The 23,910-nt window shown below is 48.7% G+C and overlaps 1 protein-coding gene across 3 annotated transcripts in view; it reads right to left on the bottom strand.

Moving 5' to 3' along the window:
• The window catches only part of UPF1 (UPF1 RNA helicase and ATPase), a 382,560-nt gene that overhangs the window by 116,919 nt on the left and 241,731 nt on the right, over positions 1-23,910 (bottom strand). For all 3 annotated transcript variants that reach the window (XM_086947036.1, XM_086947037.1, XM_086947035.1), the window contains exon 18: positions 8,049-8,191. In XM_086947036.1, coding sequence (XP_086803162.1) covers positions 8,049-8,191 — 143 coding nt within the window. The remainder of the gene's footprint in view (positions 1-8,048; positions 8,192-23,910) is intronic.

The raw sequence follows: 23,910 nt of genomic DNA, 5'->3' as shown, positions 1-23,910 counted from the left end.
GTCCAAAAGCAAAATAGATGATGACATCTTGGCGGCTGTTGCTGCCACAGCGAAGGGAGGTAAATATCCTGCGGGGTTCCCTTCGAAATACACATACCACTTAAGTCCCGATAAGGTTCCTTATGTGAACATTCCTGAAGTTGGAGAGCGTCTAGTTCCCAACTCGGATCGCAGAGCTTCTCTGATTACAGCGGCTCATGAAGGTGTGGCGTCTGCGCATGCGGGCGTCTCAGCCACTGTATCTCAGCTACAACAGAGATTCTGGTGGCGGGGACTGTACAAACAGACGCGCGATTATGTCCTTATGTGTGACATTTGTCAGCAGATTAAGCCTTCTACTGCTGCGCGTCCGCCTCAGACACAGTTGTACATCTCTAATAAACCACTTGGATGTGTTTATTTAGATCACTGCGGTCCTTTCTCTTCTGATACTGCGTATAAATACATCTTAGTAGCAGTCGACTCATGCACACGCTTTGTGTGGTTATGGCCGCATCGCAGCGCTGATTCACGGACTGTCATTAAGGATTTGCGTGTCTTTGTGGGAATCTTTGCTTGTGGTGCTTTCCATTCGGACCAGGGTCCGGCTTTCGCCTCTAAGGCGTATAAGGATGCTATGGTTTCATTGGGAGTACAGGTGAAGTTTTCAAGCCCCTACAGGCTTGAGGGCAATTCTGTGGTAGAAAGAATGAACCGCGACTTAAAGCAATCTTTGACAGCCCGAGTTATAGGCACTGGTAGAAACTGGCTGACCCACCTCTATGGCGTGCAGCGTGCGCTTAATAATCTCCCTAGAAGGTCTCTGGGTGGGCGGACCCCATACGAAATGCTCTTTGGTATCAAGATGTACGTCCCTGACCTTGATGGTGCAGACTGCGAGGCCCAGGCCGCGGCCTTTGACGTAGATGAACATTGCAATGTTTTACAGGATCTACAAAAGACCAGAGACAGTCTTGCAAAGGAACACTTGCCCTCCACGTCGGATGATGCGTTGCAGATCCCGGTAGTTGGCTGGCTACCCCAAGTTGGAGAACTGGTTCGAGAGAAGATCGAAAACAAAAAGGAGTTTGGTCCCTCATATCGAGCGCCAGTTCGGGTCCTTGGAGTGAAGGGCACAAGAACAGTCATTTTACCACCACTTCCAGGTCGTAAAGAAAACAGATTTATTTCTATTGACAATGTCAAGACACACAGGGTGGCCGATTCTTCATAGCATGACACCGGCTGTATCCTGTCCTTCCATGGTGAGGCACTCTGTGCTGGCTATTACATCTGGTGCAGATCAGGAGGTGTCCCTCGAGATGCCTGCCATATCAAGTCCTTTATTAAATACTATTCCTGTTACTAACATTGATGAGGTGACCTATGCAGATCCTGCTGATTTATCTATGTCCGATTTACATGCTCGTTTGGCTAACCAGTCCAGATTCTCTTTTGACTCTGATTCGGAACTTTCAAAGAAACCATCGACTATTGCAAAATATGCCACATTGTTTAAAAAACATTTTTTAGTTCCACCTTGGACATACATTTGGCTGATACTATTTTCATTTTATCTTTTTATGTCAATTGGTTTTGTGTTTTATTTTTTCCGCCTGATTGATGGCCATTATGTGAAAGAAAGAACAGGCATTCGGTACCTTAATGGAACATTGGCCCCTCACTCCTCCTCACATTCAGCACACAGACTAAAGAGAGACTTACATTCAGTACAAATTACTGCTTGGCCTGTCCTTGATGGGATTGTGTGGGATGCGGTTAGGTTTCAGATACATGGCCCCACAGAAGTTATTAATGTTCCTAATGTGCTTAGAGTAAACATGGGAGATGTGATTAAGCAAAATATTCGTTCTGATGATTGGGATCTTCAGGCCGTAGAAGCATTGTTCTCTGATTTGAAATATTATGCGGCCTTTGATGATGAGGATTTGTATTTAGATTCTGTCAATTATGGTGATTTGTTTTGTTACCAACATTATGGAAATCATTTCTTGCACAAGACAAGTTCCAGGCGGGTTCCTGTGAATTACACTCAGTGGGAACATTGCCCTGCTCCTTTACAGGGGAGCTCAAGTACTTTTCTGGGAAAATACTCTTACTTTACAGATTTTAATCAATCAAATCCTGAGTCTTTTTACTTCAAGGTGAAACAGAAATCCATGCCAAAAGTTAGACTGACTGACACAAAATTGTTGTATTCAAAATCCTTTCTAGAAAGGTTATCTGTGGATGGCTATGAGTTATGGAAGGATGCTATTGACCTTAAATCGGTTTGGGGTACCAAAGATTGGCAGGTACAAGGCACTGAGGCTTTGCATCGTGCATGTCTCATCCCGAATCACATGTTGTTTTTAAATTCGACTATTTCCCAAACAACATGTTTTGGATTGGCTACATCTAAAAAATTAAATACCCCTACTATCCCTGATTTGGAAGAATATTCAGGTTGGAGTAATTTCACTACATTGTCCATAAGTGAGATACAAGCACTTTTGCAGAATTCCTCCTTTAATATTTCCAGTTTTGATCCGGATGGGTGGCTTTTTTGGCAAAGAAGCTCTGATTCTTGCCAAAGTCGTTTTTTGGGTTTGTCTGAGGGTTTTACACGCATCAGGCCAGATCCCAGGTTTGACTCAGATCACACTGTTACAACTTATTCAGTAGGCAAATTGTGTCAGAACTGGTTACAACATTCCACTTTAGCTGCAGTTAAACTGCATCTGTCCCAGTTGAATGAGAACATAGAGTTAAATGATTTTATAAAAGGCCCGACTATGGGTAGGTCTAAACGCTTTATTTATGCTATTTACAATGAAATTTGGAAATTTTCAAAAGTCGAAGCAGCTAAACGCCTGAGGGCTATTGATCAAGCCAATTTGGAAAAAGTGCTTGCAGTGGTCGATAATAGTATTAACACGCTTTCTTCCAGAATTTACACATTGGATAATATTGTTTCTTCTGTTGTTGATATTGTACATGATGAAGTGTCCACGTTATACCATGGTCAAAATCAATTACGTTCTGTAATGCAGTTTGCCTGGACTCTACAGACAATTAAGGCTGGTCGAGTTCCCTGGACCTCATTGAACGTTTCATCACTTTTTGCCCCTTTTAATCTTACTGATAAACAGCGCATGCTTTCAATGCGTGATGCATCGTTTTCTATGTTACATATTGAGAAGCTAGAATCCTTACCTTTCTCTGTTGCTGAAACCACCACTGCCACGTGGCTTATTCATGGTTTAATTACATTACCATTTCCTTTATATAAATTTACTAACTGTATGCGGTATATTGCTATAGGACGATATGAGCCACTAGGCAATGCATTCCTACATGAGGCATGGTCATTACCATACACATACAGATGTCTGAAAGATGGAAAAGAAGTGAATCTTAATGGTGAGGAATGCTCACAGTCACCTGACCATTCATTAATATGCAGACACATTCAGTTACACGGTTCTTGTAATCAGGACCGCCCAAATTTAGCATGTGTTTTAAAAGGCACGCCAGTTCCAGCAGTAGTTCCCACATTTACTTTATTAGCTAATGGTAGTTATTTGCTTTTAAACAACGAATTATGTTGTGGTTTATTAATTGGTGTGGCTTATATAGTTACTGTATCAGAGCGTGTAGTGTGCTGCAAGAACGTCCTATACCCACCCACGCATGGCTCTTCAGATGTCTCCATCTGGCCACGGATCCCAACCTTGGAAGCGAAATTCAATGGTTTAAGCAGAATAAGGGCTCTTTTGTCTCAAAAACAAGTGACCCTGAGTTCGGCCCGGGAAACTTATGTCCTTCACATAGCTAACACCCGCACAGAGGTGCAGGCGCTTTTAAACACTGATTTGCCATTTCATTTCTGCGAGCTGGTACACCAGATTTTTAATGCTTCTTCAACGACTGGGCTTGCACATTTTTTTAAATTAGTAAGCAGTGGCCTCGTGACTACGTTTGAAAAAGTTTTTGGTCTCATTCCCACGTTTTTCCACACTATTTTTTCGAGTTTGTTTGGTGGACTACCTGTATTGCTGGCTGTAGCCGCAGGCTTTCTGTTGGTGTTTTTCTTCATAAAACATGGATGCCCATCCTGCGCAAGACGCCGTTCAACGCCTCCTGACACTGTGCCGTAATCGGATGCTCAATTACTATGGAACATTGCCGCTTGCAGCATTAAGCACGGCCTATAGATTGTCATTTCGGTTCACCGACTTCACGTGTGTCCAACCTGTGTTTCACTGCCTGAGCTGCGAGTTCGATTGGGCCATTGATTTATGCCTATGCTTAAAGACTGCTCCTGACGTCGATTTTGATCAGCTAATGCGTCCCGTTGTGGCTCACGAGCTGATCTGTTCTGGCGAGAGAGTTATGGCCTTGGCAGCGATAAATGGAGTTCTGGGCCAATGGGAGATCTCTGCAGCGGCGAATGCCTTTCTGACACACAGCGATCTGGTGAACCCACCGAGTTGTCCTCTGACGTTGCAGGAGGATCCGATGCTGGAGGAGCACGTATGTTCTTTCCCATTGCTAAATTGGATGGCTGAACTATTTTCGGATGATGGCAGTGATTTCATACTGGAGGCTGTTGCAACTTTCTTTGCATATACTTTCCAATCGTGAGATGCCTGGGAGGAATGCTTTGTGGTGAAATATGACTTTCCCCTCGCTGAATTGGAGAGATGAACTATGTTCAGCTGATGGAGAGTTCACTCACGTGATGTCGCTGGAGATAACGTCTAGGTGGCACATGACTTTGGATATCGGATAAGTGCCTTGGTTTTTCTCTTACAAACATTTGAAAGGATGAGACCTGGTCCTACATTTCGTAATTTTGAGACCTGGCGGATGACTTTTGATTCAAGGGTTTTGTGGTTTTTTTAAAGAATTGAGGCCACTGTAGGCATTTATACATATTCATTCATACATATTCATTCATACATATTTTTAGCTTATTTTAGCTCAAGATTATTGAATTTTGCTTTCAATTTTTGTATCTGATTTAGTATTGCCTTTTCCCTTATGATTGGCGGTGCTCGGACCAATGGGGGGGTGTCATATGGATACTTCATTACATATATTGCGTTAAGTTAGCATGAGTGTATTACATGTTTAAACAGCCGTTTTGCCTTCGGCTTCAGTTTTGCACACGACACGTACTTGTTGTTGTAGCTTTCACCCTAGAAGCGGCGAGTTGCTTTATTTGAGAATAATATGTTATTCCTATGATATCAGCTTTGCCTGGTACACTTGGTACAACTGTCTGCACACTGAGAGCTGCACACTCTAAGATTAACCTAACACAAGGTTGCTAGGAGGTCTGATCCTCGCACCACATTAGACATTAGACATAACACAAATAATGTTGATGCCAACATTTTGGGCTCTACGCGGGTTTAAGATAGAGTTACACGGAATGAACGCAGACACTTGGTGCTGCGCGTGAAGAGATCTGGTAGCGGTTGATGTGAACTGCTCCTACTGACATTGAGAGGTATGGGGCCGCCCTGCTAAAGCCCGAATGAGACCTTCTTAGATATAATATAATATGCTAGATAGGGTGCGCGAAATATAGGTGATATAGATTTCTATAGAAATTGCATTATAACATGCTAGCACCTTTTGCTTACTATGGATTAGTGACTATGCTGTTGACTCTGATTTTTATAATCTGCATTTTGGTATTATACAAGATACTGCGTTTGAGAACTTTGCATTGAATAATAAATATTTCAAACTTGCACTTGTGTTCTTTGACTCTCAGTTTTGGTTTGAAATGATTATATAACGAAAGAGTGTTCATGTGTTCCGCGACTCCTGAGGTATTCTAAAGATCATGTTCTGGTTTGTCTAATACATGTATCATTCCATAATGATCCATGAGACACTGTAGCTAGCTAGGTAACGAGATTTCTGACACTGAGATGAGTTTTTGGATCATCCTAACTCACTGAGGTTCTAGATCTCTATGCACAGTTCTGTGGGAGAACGGAAACCATGCTACAGCGGGTTACTTGCTATCAGAGCTAAACGCAGGCAGCCCAGTGATTGTGAACACGTGCTATGATTGTCACCAGCCCTCTTATAGACGCCAGAGTTCAACACTGCCAATGCGGTAACGGGGTTACAGGGCAGCATGAGGAGATAAAACTGCTGCAATAAGTACAAAGTCCACGTGGGAGCACCCTAACAAACTGTAGGCATCGGTTAGAGCAAGTGAGCACATTTGTAGGTTTTTAGCTGCTACACCATGCAAGCTCAAGGCCCTGGACAGGCTCCGGTACTTTACAACAACATGGAAACCGCTTGGTTGCAGTGCCATGCTTTGCAAATATGCCCCCCTTGCCTCTCTCATGCTTGGGCTTGTTGTCCTTGGTCTCAGAGACCCTCTTGTTGGTGAAATAGAGTTGCGGCTCCCGAGAGTGGGGGTGTGGCTGCTGTAACGGGGGATGAGCCGGCTCCTGAGACTGATGTGGCTGCAGCTGCCAGGAATATGAACCGGCAGGCATGAACTAAACTACTGCCAAGACGGTGATGGGTAGTCCGGCCAGCGCTGTAAGGACGGGACTATGCGGTTCTGCCATTTTGGGCTCCTATGATGTGTTCTATTGTGGGGGAGGAGCTTGTCACAACCTACTGCCAGGCAAAGCCTGTGACCGATAGTAAGATTCCCCCATGAGACATGTCGGCGGGACAGCAGAAGCAGGGCGCTGCGGCTGCACTGCGGAGGCGGCTGCGCCATTTCAAATCAAAGTAGCGAGTCAAAACACGAAAGCTTAACAAAAACGCATCGCGCTCAAATGTAATGAAAGCAACATAGAACACCTTATTGCCGGACAAAGCCCATGTTCAGCTGTACGATTCACCCATGAGATATGTTAGCGGGGCACAGTCGCTATACTGTGTGGCAGTCTGCGTCGTCCGGCGGCGGCGGAGGAGGAGGCGGGAAGGGGTGCTGTGACGTAAGCCTCGTTCTCGGAGTCCATTGGCCCCGGCCTCGGATCTTCCACGCGCTGGAAGGCGGACATAATTCACAGTGACGCGGGGCTCTCCCTCGGGCGGAGCCCCGCGGAGAACACCGGACTGGCGGTAAGTGGGACGGGGGGCGGTGCGCTTGTGTGTGCGAGCGAGTGTGTGACGGGGGAGCGTGTGTGTGCGCGCGACGGAGGTCTCTGTATGTGTGCGTGCGTGTATGTGCGCTCCTGTGTGTGCGCATGCGTGCAGGGGGAAGTGTGCCTGTGTATGTATGCGCTTCCCAGGAGACAGACACGGCGAGCGCGTTCGCGCGCGCGTGGCCTGCGCCGATCGCCTTTTGAGAGATGCGTGCGGCCAGGTGCTGTCTCCTGGGAAGCAGAGTCAGTAACAATAGATCTCGGCGAGTACAGTGCTTACGCACTGTATCGCTACGAGACCTAAAAAAGGGATTAGAGACACTTAGTCAGGACTTCTCTCTTCAGCGATATTGTTTATGTATGGCTCCAGTCACCTCAGAGGAAGAACTGAGTTGACCCGCAGCTCCATGATGCCATCAACAAGCATGCAGGGGGTATGCTGAAAAATCTTCTGGATCCAGTGTGGTATATGGGGATATGCACAAAGAGAGGAATCTGCAGTTAGGCGTTTCCATTATAAGTGATTGAGCCAGGGTGGTATCTTATATAGCTCTGTGATGTTATACCTGGGCTAAAACTGGAGCAGACTGTATCAACACCTCTCAGCACAAGGGGGCTATTTCAACTTTTCCAATCAAGTCTGGTGCCTGGAAGAGATCCGCAGGTAAAAGTATCCACCAGAATCAGGAGTTTTCACCCAATGTATGAATGACAACTTTTTCAAAATCTCCCCTAGGGTACAGGATTCCATGTGTAACAAAATAGTGAAGAAGAAATTTCTCTTAACAGCCAGTAATGAAAAATAACAAATCTAAATTCATTTATAAATAGTAAATGCTCCAAGTGAATCTCAGCAATTGCCCAGAAACAAATGAAATGAACATATTACTGATAAAGAGGAGCACTATTTCACATGATAAATCATTTCTATACCTTGCTCTGGTGAGGGCTACATTCAGGCGTCGAGGATCATTTAGAAATCCAATCCCCTGGTGCTCATTGGCTCTCACACATGAAAGGATGATAAAGTCTTTCTCCCGTCCTTGGAAAGCATCCACACTTGCAATTTCCACTTCCTAGAAGGCAAAAGTCCAGTTGGTTAAACACAAATTTTCACTTTATCTTGTAACCAGATAGCTTAGCAAACATGTTAATGTATTTTAAGGTAGGGCTTTATCTGCCGGCTCTCCAGAAGCATGTCTATAATATACCTCTCCAAATATAATCCAAGGGTGCAGGGAAAGGCTTCAGGACAGGGGGGCTTGAAGATGGGAAAGGAATTCAGACCAACCCGGTCCTGTTCACTTCCCTAATGTTAACTGCTTTGATGTTAGCCCGTCTGTGGCTATTCCATACTCACATTGATCAACTCAGATTTCCATCAGCATCCCAGACTGACTTTGGACATTGGAGAAACTGATGTTCCACGCAGTCGGAGGGTTTTCTATAGCCAGCATGAAAGGCTATCCATGACAGAGTTTGTGAAATAGTTCAGAGATTGAGTGGAAGAGACAGAAATCTTGGTTAATCCTTGAGGCCTGGAAGGCGAACTGGGAGACAGTTAGGCGAGGGAGACTTGTTGAATGCTCAACTCAGCATATGCACATTCTTTCCATTTGATTCAAACCGGAAGGCAACATTGGAAAAAAGCAAAAAGGTCAGGCTGACCCAACCATTCACCTTATCACAGATAGAATTTCAGAAATGGCAGTGACAAAAATGTCTGGGTGAAATTAAATCTATGGGATGAGAGTTCATTTTACATCCACAGTTCAGGGTTTGGCACCAATCCATGATGGGAACAGATACTGCAGAAAAAGAAAATCACCAAGTAGTAAGAATCGAAGTCTTGACTATTGATAACATATTGAAGTCCTGAGAGGACCCACAAAAGATGTTGTTTGCCTTACACAACAAGATATTCCGAACCTAATCAGACTGAAAAAGGTGGTTTGTTAAGGGTGCCACTTAAGAGAAAAATTCTCTTAAAACTTTGATAAACAAATATGCAAATTTGAGCTCGAGCCAGATATCAAGATACCAAATGTTGAAGAGAATATGGGAAAAGGGCATGGGTGTCACTGAAGAGGAAATTGAATGGATAGAAATACTTCTCAACGGAAGAGCACATTAAGAAAACAATGGGGAAAAATCAACTCAGGTACTGCAAAGTGTGGAGAAATAGGTTGACACATGCCTAGGTGTTGCAGTTTATACCCTCTACAGCAGTGGTTCCAAAACTTTTGACTCCTGAGGACCCCCATTGAGTCACCACTGGAAGCCGGGGACCCCCAAGCAATTTGTATGAGTTAAATTTTAAACATTAAAACAGTAATTCGAAAAAAATACACACGTGTGCACACAAAACAAATACTCTAAGTACTAAGGATTTTGGGGCCAGATGTACGACCATTTCATTTAGCGCCTTGCAATTGGCGACACATTGCAAGTGGCAAATTGCGATTCGCTAAATGAAATGTACAACAGTGTGTTTAACACTGTTTGGGATTCCCAATGGGGTCGCAAATTGCGAGGTTCATTAATATTAATGAGCCTCTCGCAATTTGCGAACCCATTGGGAATGCCAGCCCTGCCAGCGATGGTGGCCTGCTGGGCTCTGCAGGCCACCATGTCTTGGACTGCTTTTAAATAAAGCAGTTTAAAAAAATAAATGCAGCCTGTTTACCATGCATTTAAAAAAAAAAAAATGAAAATGAAACATTTTCGTTTTATTTTCTAAGGGCAGGCAGAGGTCCCTGGGACCACTGCCTGACCTTAAAAAAATAATTTTCCATGCATTTGCAAAGGGGAAGGGGTCCCCTTCTAATTTGCGAATGCATTACCATCTTCTTGAAGTAGGTGGTATATGTGACTGTGTTGCGACCGCAAAACTTTTGTACATGGTTTTGAAACTCGCTATTTGGAAGGGAATGCACCTTCCAAATAGCAAGTTGCAAAACCTATTTAGAGACTCGCAAACAAATTGCGACTCGCGAAATAGGCTATGTACATGGCCCAATAGGTTTTTGCATGCGCAAATGGGTTCGCGAACCTGTTCGCACATATAAAAACAGATCGTACATCTGGCCCTTAGTATTTTATATTGAAGTAATAGCCCCTCTGTCACACGTATTTCATTTGTTTTACAGCATCTCTCATACCATTGTAGGATGTCAGAGCACTTTACATCACACACATATAGAGACATTGAATCATACATGTAAATCAGTGTGTATATAAAATGTTTAAAGAGTGCTTGGTCTGGAAAAGCACAAACTCAGGATTCAGAGCATAACACTGTGGCTAGCATTGACTTTAACATTAAAAATGTATTTCCACCCAAATATATCTTTTTAGCAGCATCAGGATAATGAATAACTGGAACAAAATATAAGTTACGAACTGGTACCATGCAGTTTGCAAGCAGCTCTTTGATGACAGTTTATAGGTCCCTCTGCTAGATTACGATTGTCACTTACGAAGTGCACAGTAATAAAGGAATCTCCGTGACAAAAGCAGTAACCACGAACCTAGGCACATAAAATGCTGCTTTTTAAGATGCATGTTACACGTCCTTTGCAGTAGGCACATTAACCCTCTGTGCTACATTAGTTAAATCAAAGCTGCCACTGAACAAAACTCTCCACACTCTCCAGCAAGTACATTAATCACTGGCATTCTCTTGACATTTTTATTGTTGCTGGAAAGCTGCTAATTATACAAGAAATATTTTTGTGCTTTTAAAACTGTTGCCTACGGACTCCCTGGTAATGTGCCACGGACCCCTGGGGGTCCGCGGACCACAGTTAGGGAAACACTGCTCTACAGGACTATATAGTTCAGTTACAGGATGAGGTTCTGAAGTATGACATAGGGCACAGAAGCAGTACTATTGGATTTCTGCACCCATATTAAAGCACAGACATCGGTGCAGGGCAAGTTGTAGCATTCATGCATGTGACCTATCCCTTGGGTAGGGATTTTGGGATTGCTATCAAAACCATCCTATCTGTATGAACCTGAATAAATGATTCCTCTAAATTTAGGGCTTGCAACTCACTTTCACTAGATGTGATGGCAACCAGACAGGCTACCTTGCATGACAGAAAAAACACTTCGCAAGAGTGCAGTAGCTCACAATTAGGACCCATTAATCTTGTGAGAACAAGATAACCAAGCTGGCATTGGAGCCACCCTTGGAAGAATCTTCTTGTTATGGTCATCCATGAATGCCTTTGATGGGATAACTTAAAAGCGATGAACGTTGTTGGTCCTGCATACAGACTGCCAGGGAAACCAGGTGTAGACAGTTAAATGCAGCATATATTTGTTTACCAGTATTCAGAGGATCGGTTTACCAATGCGGTAGTGGACAACATTTACCCCACTTATCAGCGAAGCAGGTGAGTCTAGGGGCGGGTTACATGACTTGCTCTGGATTTGCATACACTCCTCCTCGGAGGTTCAAGAAACAAAATTTGAAGACCTCCGGTATCACATTGCTAGGTTAAACTGTTTGAGGTTTGGATGCCTGAGGTGACCTTGATGCTGGATCAGGGGATCTGGAATAAGCAGCAATTGTTTGTGCAGAGATATCTGCAGTAGCATGGAGTATCAAGATTGCCTTGCTTAATTTGCTGCCACTAGAAATTAGGGGAATTGACAACTACCTCAGTCCACAAAAAGCAGTGGCTCACCGAAAGAGGTGGAAAAGCATAAGCAAATGTTCCTAAGGTTGAGGGCCACCATGCAGTTGCCCATGTAGAGCAGCAGGACCATATCTTGAAAGGTACGTCAAGTGAAAGTGGTGCAATAGGATGCACCTGTTCTACAGCCTGAGTTCTAAGATAGGACACAGAGTTCACTCCTTTAAGTGGATCAGGAATAAGTTTCCATGACCAAGCTGGCGAGGGGGCCACCAGCTCAATAGATCCTTAGCGAGCAGGCCTCAGGGCTGAAAGTGCAGTAGCTTCCTTTGGCGGAACACAAACACTAGGAGTGAAGGAAGGCCTGAGTGTGGGCGAGGGTCCCAGCAAGCCCCAGACATTTGCTGCCCCAGCGAGGCGAGATCCTGCTGGGGCTTCAGTACTTGGTCCAAAGGGGCAGTGACAGGCGTTGGTAGCTGGGACTGAGCGGATGGCTGCTGTGTGCCTGCCTAATATGCATACGGCAGGCTCGTAGAGCAGACTAAAGGTCCGGCCTGGGCCAGAGGCAGTAATGGGCGAAATCCCTCTCTGGAGGTTGTGTGGGCCAAGGACCTGCCAGGAGACTGGACAGACTGTGGAGCTGAGTGGGGTCCAGCTGACCCCTGCGGGAAGCCTCATTATAGGGCACTGAGGCTCCGGAAGGGCCGAAACATTTTGGGCGGCCATTGCTGGGCGGTATGGGAGTGCACGTGGCATCCCCCCTTCGAATAATGCTTTCCAATTTATCCACGATACTTGGCAATCCTCTGAAAATGTTATTCAATTAAGTTCCTGCCAATAAAGTGAGGCTTTCACTTTACAGAAACAAAACCCTCCCATTTCCACTCCTCTATTCTTTCGCATCAAACATCACAGGCTAAACTGTCTACCCAGCTACAGTTAAGTGGAATCTTACATTTAGCAAATAGTTAAACAGCTATGATAGTGCTTCTGTCACCCATCTTCTATCTCGCTTAATATTATCATTGATCCATACCAGCTGTATTGCCAATATTCTTTCAATTTTGCTAGATGCATCCACTCTCTCTTCCATTAGCGGACATTACTACAGATGCACACTGGTCTTGTTCACATACCTGTAGGTCACCTTGTTAATTTCGTAATGCAAATGATTCCCTCAAACTGAGCCCTCCTATCCTTAGACTTGTCCCAAAATATTATTCCTCTATAACCAAACACACACCTTCCTTATCTTCAGTGTTTGTAAAAAGTGGTCACTTATCTTGCGACCTTTGAATCTGTCTCTCTCATTTGAACTTTCTAGCTCGGGTATCTTCTAGTTGTCATAAGATGGGAATTTTATGAATACATAATGCGCCCACTGGAACGGGAGGAAATAATCTCGGCACTAGAGGGATTAAATAGAGTAGCGCTCCGGGAGTGGATGGCCTTACGGTCACATTCTACAAAGCATTCCAGGATCAGCTGGTCACTCACCTAGCTACGCTGTTCGAGGAGATGTGTGTTGGTGGAATCATGCCGCCTTCAATGAGGGAGGCGGTCATTGAGGCGAAACTGAAACTGGACAAGTCCAACTGATTGTTCCTCGTATCGCCGCTTGTTGCTCCTCCACGTTGACACCGAGATTTATGACAAAATCTTGGCACCTCGCCTTACATCCCTAGTCCCGATTCTAGTGGCGTCAGAGCAAGCGGGCTTTGTTCCTGATAGGAGCCTGACCTATAATCTTAGAACGGTATTAGCCGGTACGTCCTGGCGGGTGTGTTGTATCACACAACACACCCGCCAGGACGTACCGGCAGTCGCAGTATTTTTCGATCTGGAAAAGGCCTTCGATTCAATAGAGTGGCACTTTATGAAACTGGTGCGGACTAAGATGGGACTGGGAGGCATATTCTTACAAATGGTAGGGGTATTATATAGTTCCCCAACTGCTAGAATAAAGATTGGCACTTAATACTTCATACAAATTACTTGGGGTACTCACCAAGGGTGCCTATTATCACCATTTTTTTTTATGTGTTGGAGTCATTAGCTTGCGCCCTACTGGAATACCAAAAGCATAGAGGGATATGATTCCCAGAATACGAACGGATAGTTTCCGCTTACGCAGACGACACACTGCTCAATGTGCGGGACAAGGATAGTAACCTGTCCCCCATACTGAGGGAAGTGGTCAAATTTGGTTCGTTTGCGGGACTGAGAGTCAACTGGTCTAAATCGATAGTTTTTTTCCCCTTACTCCTGCTACTGTGGCCTTGGAGCCAGGCTATCCATTGCAGTGGATCATGGAGCCGCCCCAGTATTTATTATTAATTATTATTAATGACATTTGTTAAGCGCATGGTTGCACAAGGAACAGTGCGTCCCCGCGCTGAAAATCCCACTAATCATCTCTTCAGCTTAGCTCACGGAGGATGAGCACTTAGGCCAGGGGAAACTATACTGATTATGTCTTGGGGAAGAGATGGGTTTTCAACCTCTGTCTGAACCTTGCTTCAGATGGTTCCATCCTCAATTCGATGGGCAGGTCATTCCAGTCTTTACTGGCCAGGTGTCTAAAGGACCGTCCTCCCATCCTTGCTCTGTGGATCCGTGGAACCACTAATAGCATGCTGCCCATCGACCTAAGAAGGCGTGAAGGACGATAGATTGGAAGCAAATCCTGGAGATATGAAGGTGCTTTTTTGTGAGCTATGCGGTGGGTAATGCACATAGTTTTAAATTTAATTCGTTCCTTTATTGGAAGCCAATGCAGGGAACGCAATGCACGTTTCCCAGAGGCCCTCCTAGGGAGGTTCAGGACAAGCCTGGCAGCTGCGTTCTGGACGCGTTGCAACTGCATTAGGCCTTTTTTACTGATTCCACATAGGAGGGAGTTCCCATAGTCTAAATGGGAGGTGACCAAGGCATGTACCATTGTTTTTCTGGTGCTGGGAGGCAATAGGTCAAGGATTTTCCTCAGGACCTTCAAAATGCCATAGCATTTACCGACAACATTACCAACATGATTAGTGTAGGCTAGATTACAATCAAGAAGTATGCCAAGGTTTTTGACTGTGTCCACCGGGGCAGGGACAGAGCCCAGTTCTATGGGCCACCAGGCAGATGTCCAGATGGAAGGACAGGGACCAACGATAAGAACTTCTGTCTTATTACCATTGAGGCAGAGATAGTTCTGCTTCATCCACCCATCAAGTGCCACCAAGCAGGCCGAGAATTTCTCAGCATCCACAACTGGATCACGGGACAGGTTGATCACCAGTTGTGTATCGTCTGCATAAGAGACTATGGCAACATCATATGACTCCACAAGTTTGGCAAGGGGTTCCATGTACAGATTGAATAATGTGGGGCTCAAAATCGAGCCCTGTGGAACCCCTTGTCTAAGACATCTTATACTGGATTTGCATGGTGGACAATGCACTTGAAATCTCCTGTTCTTAAGGAAGGAAACCAACCACTCATGAGCAGGCCCGGTTACTCCCTTCTCACTCAGACGGTCCAGTAAAACGGAGTGCGATACGGTGTCAAGCGCCGCACTTAAGTCCAATAGGACCAGTGCGGCCGTGTGACCCTCATCCGTTTAGGAATTAAGATACACACGGACTCAGAGGTGGCCTTCTGTGAGACCTATGGGGTGGCTGTTAGCAGACTAGAGAGCGACACAGAGTACTGGATCCAGCTGCCGTTGTCACTAGTAGGACGGATCTCGCTAATGAAAACGGTAATACTCCCTCGATTTCTGTTCACTAATACTCCTACGGTGCTCCGGGAATTTTTTTCTGCACGCTCACATCGCTCCTGATAAAGCTAGCGTGTGCAGGGAAACAGGCTAGGGTTAGGTGGGAGGTCCTCACACTTCCTTACCATCTGGGAGGACTAGGTGCTCCGGACCTTGATTTGTACTACAGAGCAGCACAGGGGGCCCATGCTCATTACTGGACCCATGGCCTTCCTGACACCCCCCATATCCAGATTGAGAGGGTCGCAGCGACGCCACTCTCGCTACCTGCTATGCTTTTTACCCTGTTAGACCGTAGGACAGTGTTCTAGACTCTATAAACGCTATCAGGCATGCGTGGCAGAACTTGTTTAAACTACAAGCGGGGGCGATACTTTACTCGCCGCTGGCCTCCTTGGACTGGTACCGTTGGCTGCCTTCGTGCACAGAGGAGTGACGAAGGCACTCAGCTTTATAGAAGTCATAACGATAGGGGATCTGTTCAATGATGGAAAAGCCAAGAAATGGGAGGAGCTGGAGAAACCAGACCAACAGACAAAGCTCTTGCATAAATTCCAATTCGATAGAACAAGACAGGCACTGGTGGGAATCTTGGGCAGTGATTTGGTGGACCCCCCAGAAGTGGTGCCACTCACATATGTGATAAAAGCTACCTCTCCAACTCAAATTGTATCCAACATTTACAAATTAGCACTGGGGTACAGAGAAAACTTTTACACCAAAGCTAGACTTGCGTGGCCAACGGACCTGGAACTAGAATTAGATGATGAGACCTGGAGGTACTGCTGCAAAAGTACTAAGCGAATTACGCTAAATGGGAGGCACAGGCTCATTCATTTTAAATTTTTGAATGAAGTATATTACACACCAGAGAGACTATGCAGATACGGACTGCGCGACACAGCGCAATGTGAGCGAGGTGGCGATAGCCTGGAAGATTTTCTACGCTTGGCTTGGGCATGTCATGGAGTGGCTAGTTTTTGGGCATGTGTATTTCAAGAGATAGGGGCCATGATAGACATGCAGTTAGCGCCAGATCCCTTGCTTGCTTTGCTGGGGTATTCTAAGCCAATGACAAAGGCAGTGCATAGATTGGCGGACATGAGTATGCTAATTGCTAAGCATAGAGTGATGATATGCTGGTCAAAAGGCCCGACTCCAACTATTGCGGACTGGCACAGAGACTTGCTATATTGCAGTAAGCAAACCGAAAATTTGTGAGTTACTCCCACCAAGTAGTCGTCCCAAAAATATTTGGGCGTTGTACAAGACATACCTCTCGACCAAAGACAATGATGCCGAAGGCATTGACTTTGCCAGGTGTGACGACCAAGATGAGCAGGCCCAGTAACTAGAGAACCCACTGGTTAGGACATCAGGGATTGGAATGCCAAATTGCTGGTGGTCACTGTGATGCACAAGTTACTACTTGTGTAACGATATATCTGTAAGAGACATTAGTTAGTGATAGATTCTTTACCTTAGAATATCCCCAGGCGTCAGACTGGATCCGGAAACTTTTGCGTAGCAGTACCCTTGCGCGTCGGTAGGCGTCGTCTGCGGCTCCGCGTCAGTCGCCGTGATGACGTCGTCGGAGTACTTAGACGCCGCCTGGGCGTGCTGACGTCAGTTCTTAGACACAGCTTTTCCGCGCCAGAAGCGCAGAGCCATGCCAAAAACCAACACTGATGCCATGAAACTAGGGCCCTGAAAGGGGATAACCTTAACCCTAGATATCGGTTCGCAGAACGGGGAGGATGGGTGGGCCGGTAAGGAATCTATCACTAACTAATGTCTCTTACAGATATATCGTTACACAAGTAGTAACTTGTGCATCTGAAAGACACGTTAGTGATAGATTCCTTACCTTAGAATAGATACCCCAGCAATACCAACCCCGTGGTGGTGGGTCTGCGAACCAATAATCACACCAGAAAGTCCTGGAGGACGGAACGGCCAAAGTAGCCATCCCTACGGACTTGACTGTCCAGGCAATAGTGTCTTGCAAACGTGTGCAGCGAGGCCCACGTAGCCGCCTGGCAAATGTCCTGCAAGGGCACACCGCGGCCCAAGGCAGTTATAGTGGCTATGGCTCTAGTGGAATGAGCCCGCAGCCCAACAGGGGGTTCCTTCTTAGCCAAGGAGTAACACGCCTGGATGCACAAGATAATCCACCGGGAGAAGGTCCGCTTGTGCACCGCTTTCCCTTTCTTAGCGCCCGCGTATCCAACGTGTTGATCATCCACCCGGAACTGTTGTGTGCGATTCAAATAGAATGAGAGCGCACGTTTTGGGTCCAGACGGTGGAGCCTCTCCTCCTCTCTCGAGGGGTGCGGAGGCGGAAAGAAGGTGGGCAAGGTGATGGATTGCCCAATGTGGAAGGCCGTGACTACCTTGGGTAGGAAGGAGGGCCTCGTTCGTAACACAACCTTGTCCGGATGGACTGAAAGGAAAGGAGGCTTACAAGATAGAGCCTGGAGCTCACTCACTCTCCTGGCAGAGGTGATGGCTACCAGGAAGGCAGTCTTCAAAGAAAGAAGGCGAAGAGGACAGTTGTGAAGTGGCTCAAAGGGAGCGCACATCAGAAACGTAAGAACCAGGTTCAAGTCCCACTGAGGCATCACGAAGGGAACAGGAGGGAACGTATGAGTGATGCCCTTCAGGAATCGATTAACGATAGGGGACTTGAACAAAGAAGGTTGGTCAGGCAGCCTCAGAAAGGCTGAAAGAGCTGAAAGATAGCCCTCGACAGTGCCCAGAAGAGAGCCCTGCTGGGCAAGAAAGAGGAGAACCTCAGAAAGAGGGGCATTAAGTGGATCCACAGCCTTTGCTGTGCACCATGCCACAAATCTGTTCCACCTGCAGGCGTATACCGACTTTGTGGAGGGACGCCTGGCTGCCAAAATGATGTTACAGACTTCAGGAGGCAAGTCAAATGGCCTCAACTGTCGCCGCTCAATCTCCAAGCATGGAGGTGGAGACTGGACAGGTTCGGGTGGAGGACCATCCCCTGCTGCTGCGACAGAAGGTCCTCCTGAAGAGGCAGACGAACCGGGGGATCGACTGACATACTGAGTAGCTCGGGATACCAGTACCTTCGTGCCCAGTCCGGAGCCACAAGGATGACTTGTGCCCGGTCGCGCTTGATCTTCTTCAGCACTCTGGGCAGAAGTGGTATAGGCGGAAAGGCTACAACAGACCGCAACTCCACTCGCGACGAAAAGCGTCTCCAAGCGAGTGCCGCCTTGGAAATTCCAACGCGCAGAACTGATGACATTGCGCGTTCTCTTCGGTGGCGAATAGATCTAACCAAGGCTCTCCCCACTGCTGAAAGAGGCCTTGCGCCACGTCCGAGTTCAGACGCCATTCGTGATCCATCGAGCACCGTCGGCTGAGTTTGTCCGCCCTGGCGTTCAGAGAACCTGCCAGGTGTTGAACCATCAGAGTCACGCCCTGATGTTCCAGCCATTGCCGGAGGCGCAGAGCCTCCTGGCAGAGGGTCCACGACCCCACCCCGCCCTGTTTGTTGCAGTACCACATGGCGGTGGTGTTGTCCGTGAACACCTGCACTGCACTCCCTCGGACAGACGGGAGGAATGCCTTCAGTGCTAGACGAATCACCCGCAGCTCCAACAGGTTGATATGGAGCCGGGACTCCGCCGGAGACCAGAGTCCTCTGATTTCCGCCTCTCCCATGTGGCCTCCCCAGCCTTGGAGGGACGCGTCCGTCACAACTACGCGCTCCGGTTGGGGAAGGGAGAGGGATCTGCCGTTGACCCAATCGTGGTCCGTGAGCCACCACTGCAGCTGACTCGCAGTGCCCTCCGAGATCAGGACATGGTCGGACAGGTTGCCCTGATGCTGGGCCCACTGAAACTTCAGGTCCCACTGCAGAGCCCGCATCCGCCACCGTGCGTGATGCACCAGAAGGATGCAGGAGGCCATCAGCCCCAGAAGCCGCAGCGTCAACCTGACCGAAACTCGGGATAAAGGCCGGAAGATCGGAATCAGAGCCTGTATATCCCGAACCCGCTGTTCGGGCGCGTAAACCCGAAACTGCGCCGAGTCGAGAACCGCTCCGATGAAAAGGAGCTTCTGAGAGGGGCACAGGTGTGACTTCGGCACATTGATGAAAAATCCCAGCTGGTGCAGGAGATCCGCCGTAGTCTGGAGGTGGCTGACGACTGTCTGGGGCGAGCCCGCCTTCAACAACCAGTCGTCGAGGTAGGGGAAGACTGAGACCCACAACCTGTGCAGATGAGCTGCGACCACCGCCATCACCTTCGTGAACACCCGTGGGGCGCTGGTAAGGCCGAAGGGGAGCACGGTAAACTGAAAGTGCTCGTGGCCTACCGTGAACCGCAGGTAACGCCGGTGGGCCGGCAGGACGGGGATGTGGAAATGCGCTTCCTGCAAGTCCAACGCTACCATCCAGTCTCCTGTGTCTAGGGCAGCTAAGACCTGAGCCAGAGTCAGCATTTTGAACTTCTCCTTCCGGAGGAAGCCGTTGACGTTCCTCAGATCCAAGATAGGGCGTAGGCCCCCTTTGCCCGTCTTGGGTACCAGAAAGTAGTGGGAGTAGCAACCACGTCCTACTTCTGGCCCAGGAACGCGCTCGATGGCCCCCTTGGCCAAGAGGGCCGAAACTTCCTCCTGCAGGAGCCGCAAGTGATCCCCCGATACGCGGTGGTATTGCAGTGGCATGGCTTGAGGAGTTGTCTCGAAGGGGAGGGAGTAGCCCCTCCGGAAGATCTGCAGCACCCACCTGTCCGAAGTGACAGTGCGCCAGTGAGAGTGGTGATGGCGAACCCTGCCTCCCACTGGCGTCACATGGGCTGAAAAGCACGGACTAGGAGGGTTTAGAGGTGGATGCCGCGGGGGCAGGTGTGGACTGACTTCGCCTGGTTCCCCGACCGCCTCCCCGGCGGTTTCCACGGCCGCCGCCGCGCTGGACGATGGTCTGCGGCGAGTGGCTGGCGGCACGTGTGGGGAGGCCCCTTCCTTGGCCACGAAAGGAGCGAAAGGCACCCGTTTGCTGGCGCGGGGCCGAGAGGCCCAAGGACTTGGCCGTAGCCCTGGAGTCCTTAAAGCGCTCAAGCGCGTGGTCTGCCTTGTCGCCAAAGAGGCGACGGCCATCGAACGGCATGTCCATCAGAGTGTTCTGGACATCAGCCGAAAAATTGGCGGATCTCAGCCAGGCGTGGCGTCTCACCGCCACCGTCGTAGCCATCGCTCTGCCTAGCGAGTCGGTAGTATCCAGCCCACACCTGATTGAATACTTGGCTGCATCTCGGCCCTCCACAAGGGCTTGGCCGAGTTTGGCCCGTACCTCCAACGGGCACTCTGGCAGCACTTCCGCCACCGTCTCCCACAGAGAGTGGGTGTAGCGGCCCAAGAGGCATGCGGTGTTGGAAGACCGCAGTCCCAAACTAAGGGAGGAGAATATCTTCTTACCATAATTCTCATACCTCTTGGATTCCCTGTCCGGCGGGGCTGTCGGGAATGCGGTCTGGGAATTAGAGGCCTGGATGACCAGACTCTCGGGGGTGGGGTGGGAGGACAGGAAACATGGGTCGCCCGGATCCGGGCGGTCGCGTCTGGCCACGTTCCTATCCACGGACGAACCCGTAGCGGGCCTGGACCAAGTGCCCAAAAGAACGTCGGTCAAGGCCTCATTAAAAGGCAGCAGAGGCTCAGCCGAGCATGACTGCGGTTTAAGGACCTCTGTGAGGAGGTTAGTCCTCACGGCCGCGACGGGGAGCTCAAGGCCCAAGGCCTTGGCCGCCCTCGTCAACACCACACCATAGGTAGCCCCCTCCTCCGAAGCCACGGTAGGAGGAGAGACAAATCCAGGGTCTGGAGAGGTATCCAGGCCACTGGCCTCCCCAAGGTCTCCTGCCCAGTCCATATTAGACTGTCACTCCTTGGTCAGAGGGTCCTCAGACCCCTCCCAATCCTCCTCATCACCCACCTCCTGAGATTCTGGGTCGTAATTCAATGAGGTCGGTTCATAGAAGTAAAAATCTCCAAACGGCGTAGGGTGCGGCGCCGACAGGCGCCGTCCCGACGTCGGAACCGAAGCGAGGGAGGTATCGGGGACGGCGCCGCCCGAGGACGGCGCCGGAGGGGACACCACACGGACCGACGCCGGGGGGGTCGTAAGGTCCACCGGTGACGAGCCAGAGCCCGAGGAAGGCCCAGCGGCGCCGGGCCCTAAGGCACCGGCGGTGTCGGGATCATGGGGCCCTGCGGCGCCGGGCCCGAAGTCGCCGGCGGCGTCGGGGCCGAAGCACCCAATGGCGTCGGGGTCGAAGCCCCCGACCCACTAGGGCCCCCAGACGGGTTAGCTGGGCCCGGAGGCGCTGCGGAGCCCGTCGGAACAGAAAGGGACCTCATGGCCATGAGGAAACGCTCAATCTCCTCCGGTGTCGCGTTCAGCCCAGAGACCGGAGGGTATGGGGCCAGACGCGACGCCCGCGACTCCCGAGGAGCCGCGTGGGCGGTGTCACCCGAACCCCCAGCCGCATCGTGCGAGCGTCGGGGAGAGTCAGAAGAGCGATGATGTCTCTTCGGCTTCTTGTGTTTCTTACCTGACGACTTGGATCCAGAGGAGTGGCGCCGACTCCCGGAGCTGTGACGGCTCCGTCCCCGCGACCTGTCCCTCGACCTCCCGTGGGACCGGGACGTCACGCGGCCGACTGCCGGAGTTCGAGCCGCCTGCGGGACCGCTCCCGCCTGGCTTTCCTCGAAAGGGCCCGACAGTCGGGGCAGGCCTCGTCGTCATGGTCAACGCCCAAACACGTCAGGCATTGGCGGTGAGGATCCGTGACCGACATGGTGTGGTCGCAATCTTCACAATGCTTGAAGCTGGGCATCCCTACGGCACTGTTGAGTCGCAAGACTTCGAAAAGGATCAAAAAGATCACCAAAAAGTTAGTCAAAAATTGACTGGGTTACTGCTTTTTCCAGATCTGCGCTGGCTGGTGCGGAAAAAAGAAGAACAGATGTCAGCACGCGGAGGCGGCGTCTAAGTACTCCAACGACGTCATCACGGCGCCCACGACGCCGACGACTGATGCGGAGCCGCAGACGACGCCTACCGACGCGCAAGGGTACTGCTACGCAAAAGTTTCCGGATCCAGTCTGGCGCCTGGGGATATTCTGAGGTAAGGAATCTATCACTAATGTGTCTCTTTCAGATAGTAGGCTTAATGGGAGGGTGGGGAGCCTACATTAAATAAGACTGGACTGTGCTGAAAATAGACTACAAATGCTGTCGCAAAACTTGATTGTCAGTGTGGATAACAGAAAATGTACACTTACTATGGATAAGAATTAATGTAGCAAGATGCGCTGGGGATTGTTTACTTTTCTTGCTGTATTAGCTGGTTATGCTGAATGATGTCAGCTCTCTTATTAAATGTTAATAAATTATTTAAATTAAAAAAGTGGGAATTTTATAAGGGATATATGATGCATAGTGTAGATTTTCAGAACATGAACAAAACAAGCATTTACAATGCAACAGTCTCGCCTTTGCAAAAGTTAGAGCTATTGGCATTGTAAATGACAAACTTTTTATTCGTGTGCTGGTTTTGAAAACAGATAAATAAATGGCATTGTCATTTACAATGCCAATAGCTTAATCTCTCGCAAATGTGAGACCTATTGAATATGCACCCACACACCGAGCCACACACACACAGCCACACACACAGCCACACAGAGCCCCACACACACACAGAGCCACACACACACACCGAGCCACACACACACACCGAGCCACACACACACACACCGAGCCACACACACACACACACACAGAGCCACACACACACACACACACACAGAGCCACACACACACACACAAAGAGCCACACACACACACACACAGAGCCACACACACACACACACAGAGCCACACACACACACACAGAGCCACACACACACACACACAGAGCCACACACACACACACAGCCACACACACACACACACAGAGCCACACACACACAGAGCCACACACAGAGCCACACACACACACACAGAGCCACACACACACACACACACAGAGCCACACACACACAGAGCCACACACACACAGAGCCACACACACACAGAGCCACACACACAAACACACAGAGCCACACACAGCCACAGAGCCACACACAGCCACAGAGCCACACACAGCCACAGAGCCACACACACACACAGAGCCACACACACACAGAGCCACTCAGCCACACACACAGAGCCACACAGCCACACACACAGAGCCACAGCCACAGAGCCAGCCACAGCCACAGAGCCAGACACAGCCACAGAGCCAGACACAGCCACAGAGCCAGCCACAGCCACAGAGCCAGACACAGCCACAGAGCCAGA

Source organism: Lissotriton vulgaris, chromosome 12 (genome assembly GCF_964263255.1).
Source record: "Lissotriton vulgaris chromosome 12, aLisVul1.2, whole genome shotgun sequence".
NCBI lineage: Eukaryota > Metazoa > Chordata > Amphibia > Caudata > Salamandridae > Lissotriton > Lissotriton vulgaris.
The sequence above is the reverse complement of the archived record's forward strand: the minus strand, read 5'-3'. Positions and strand labels throughout refer to the sequence as shown.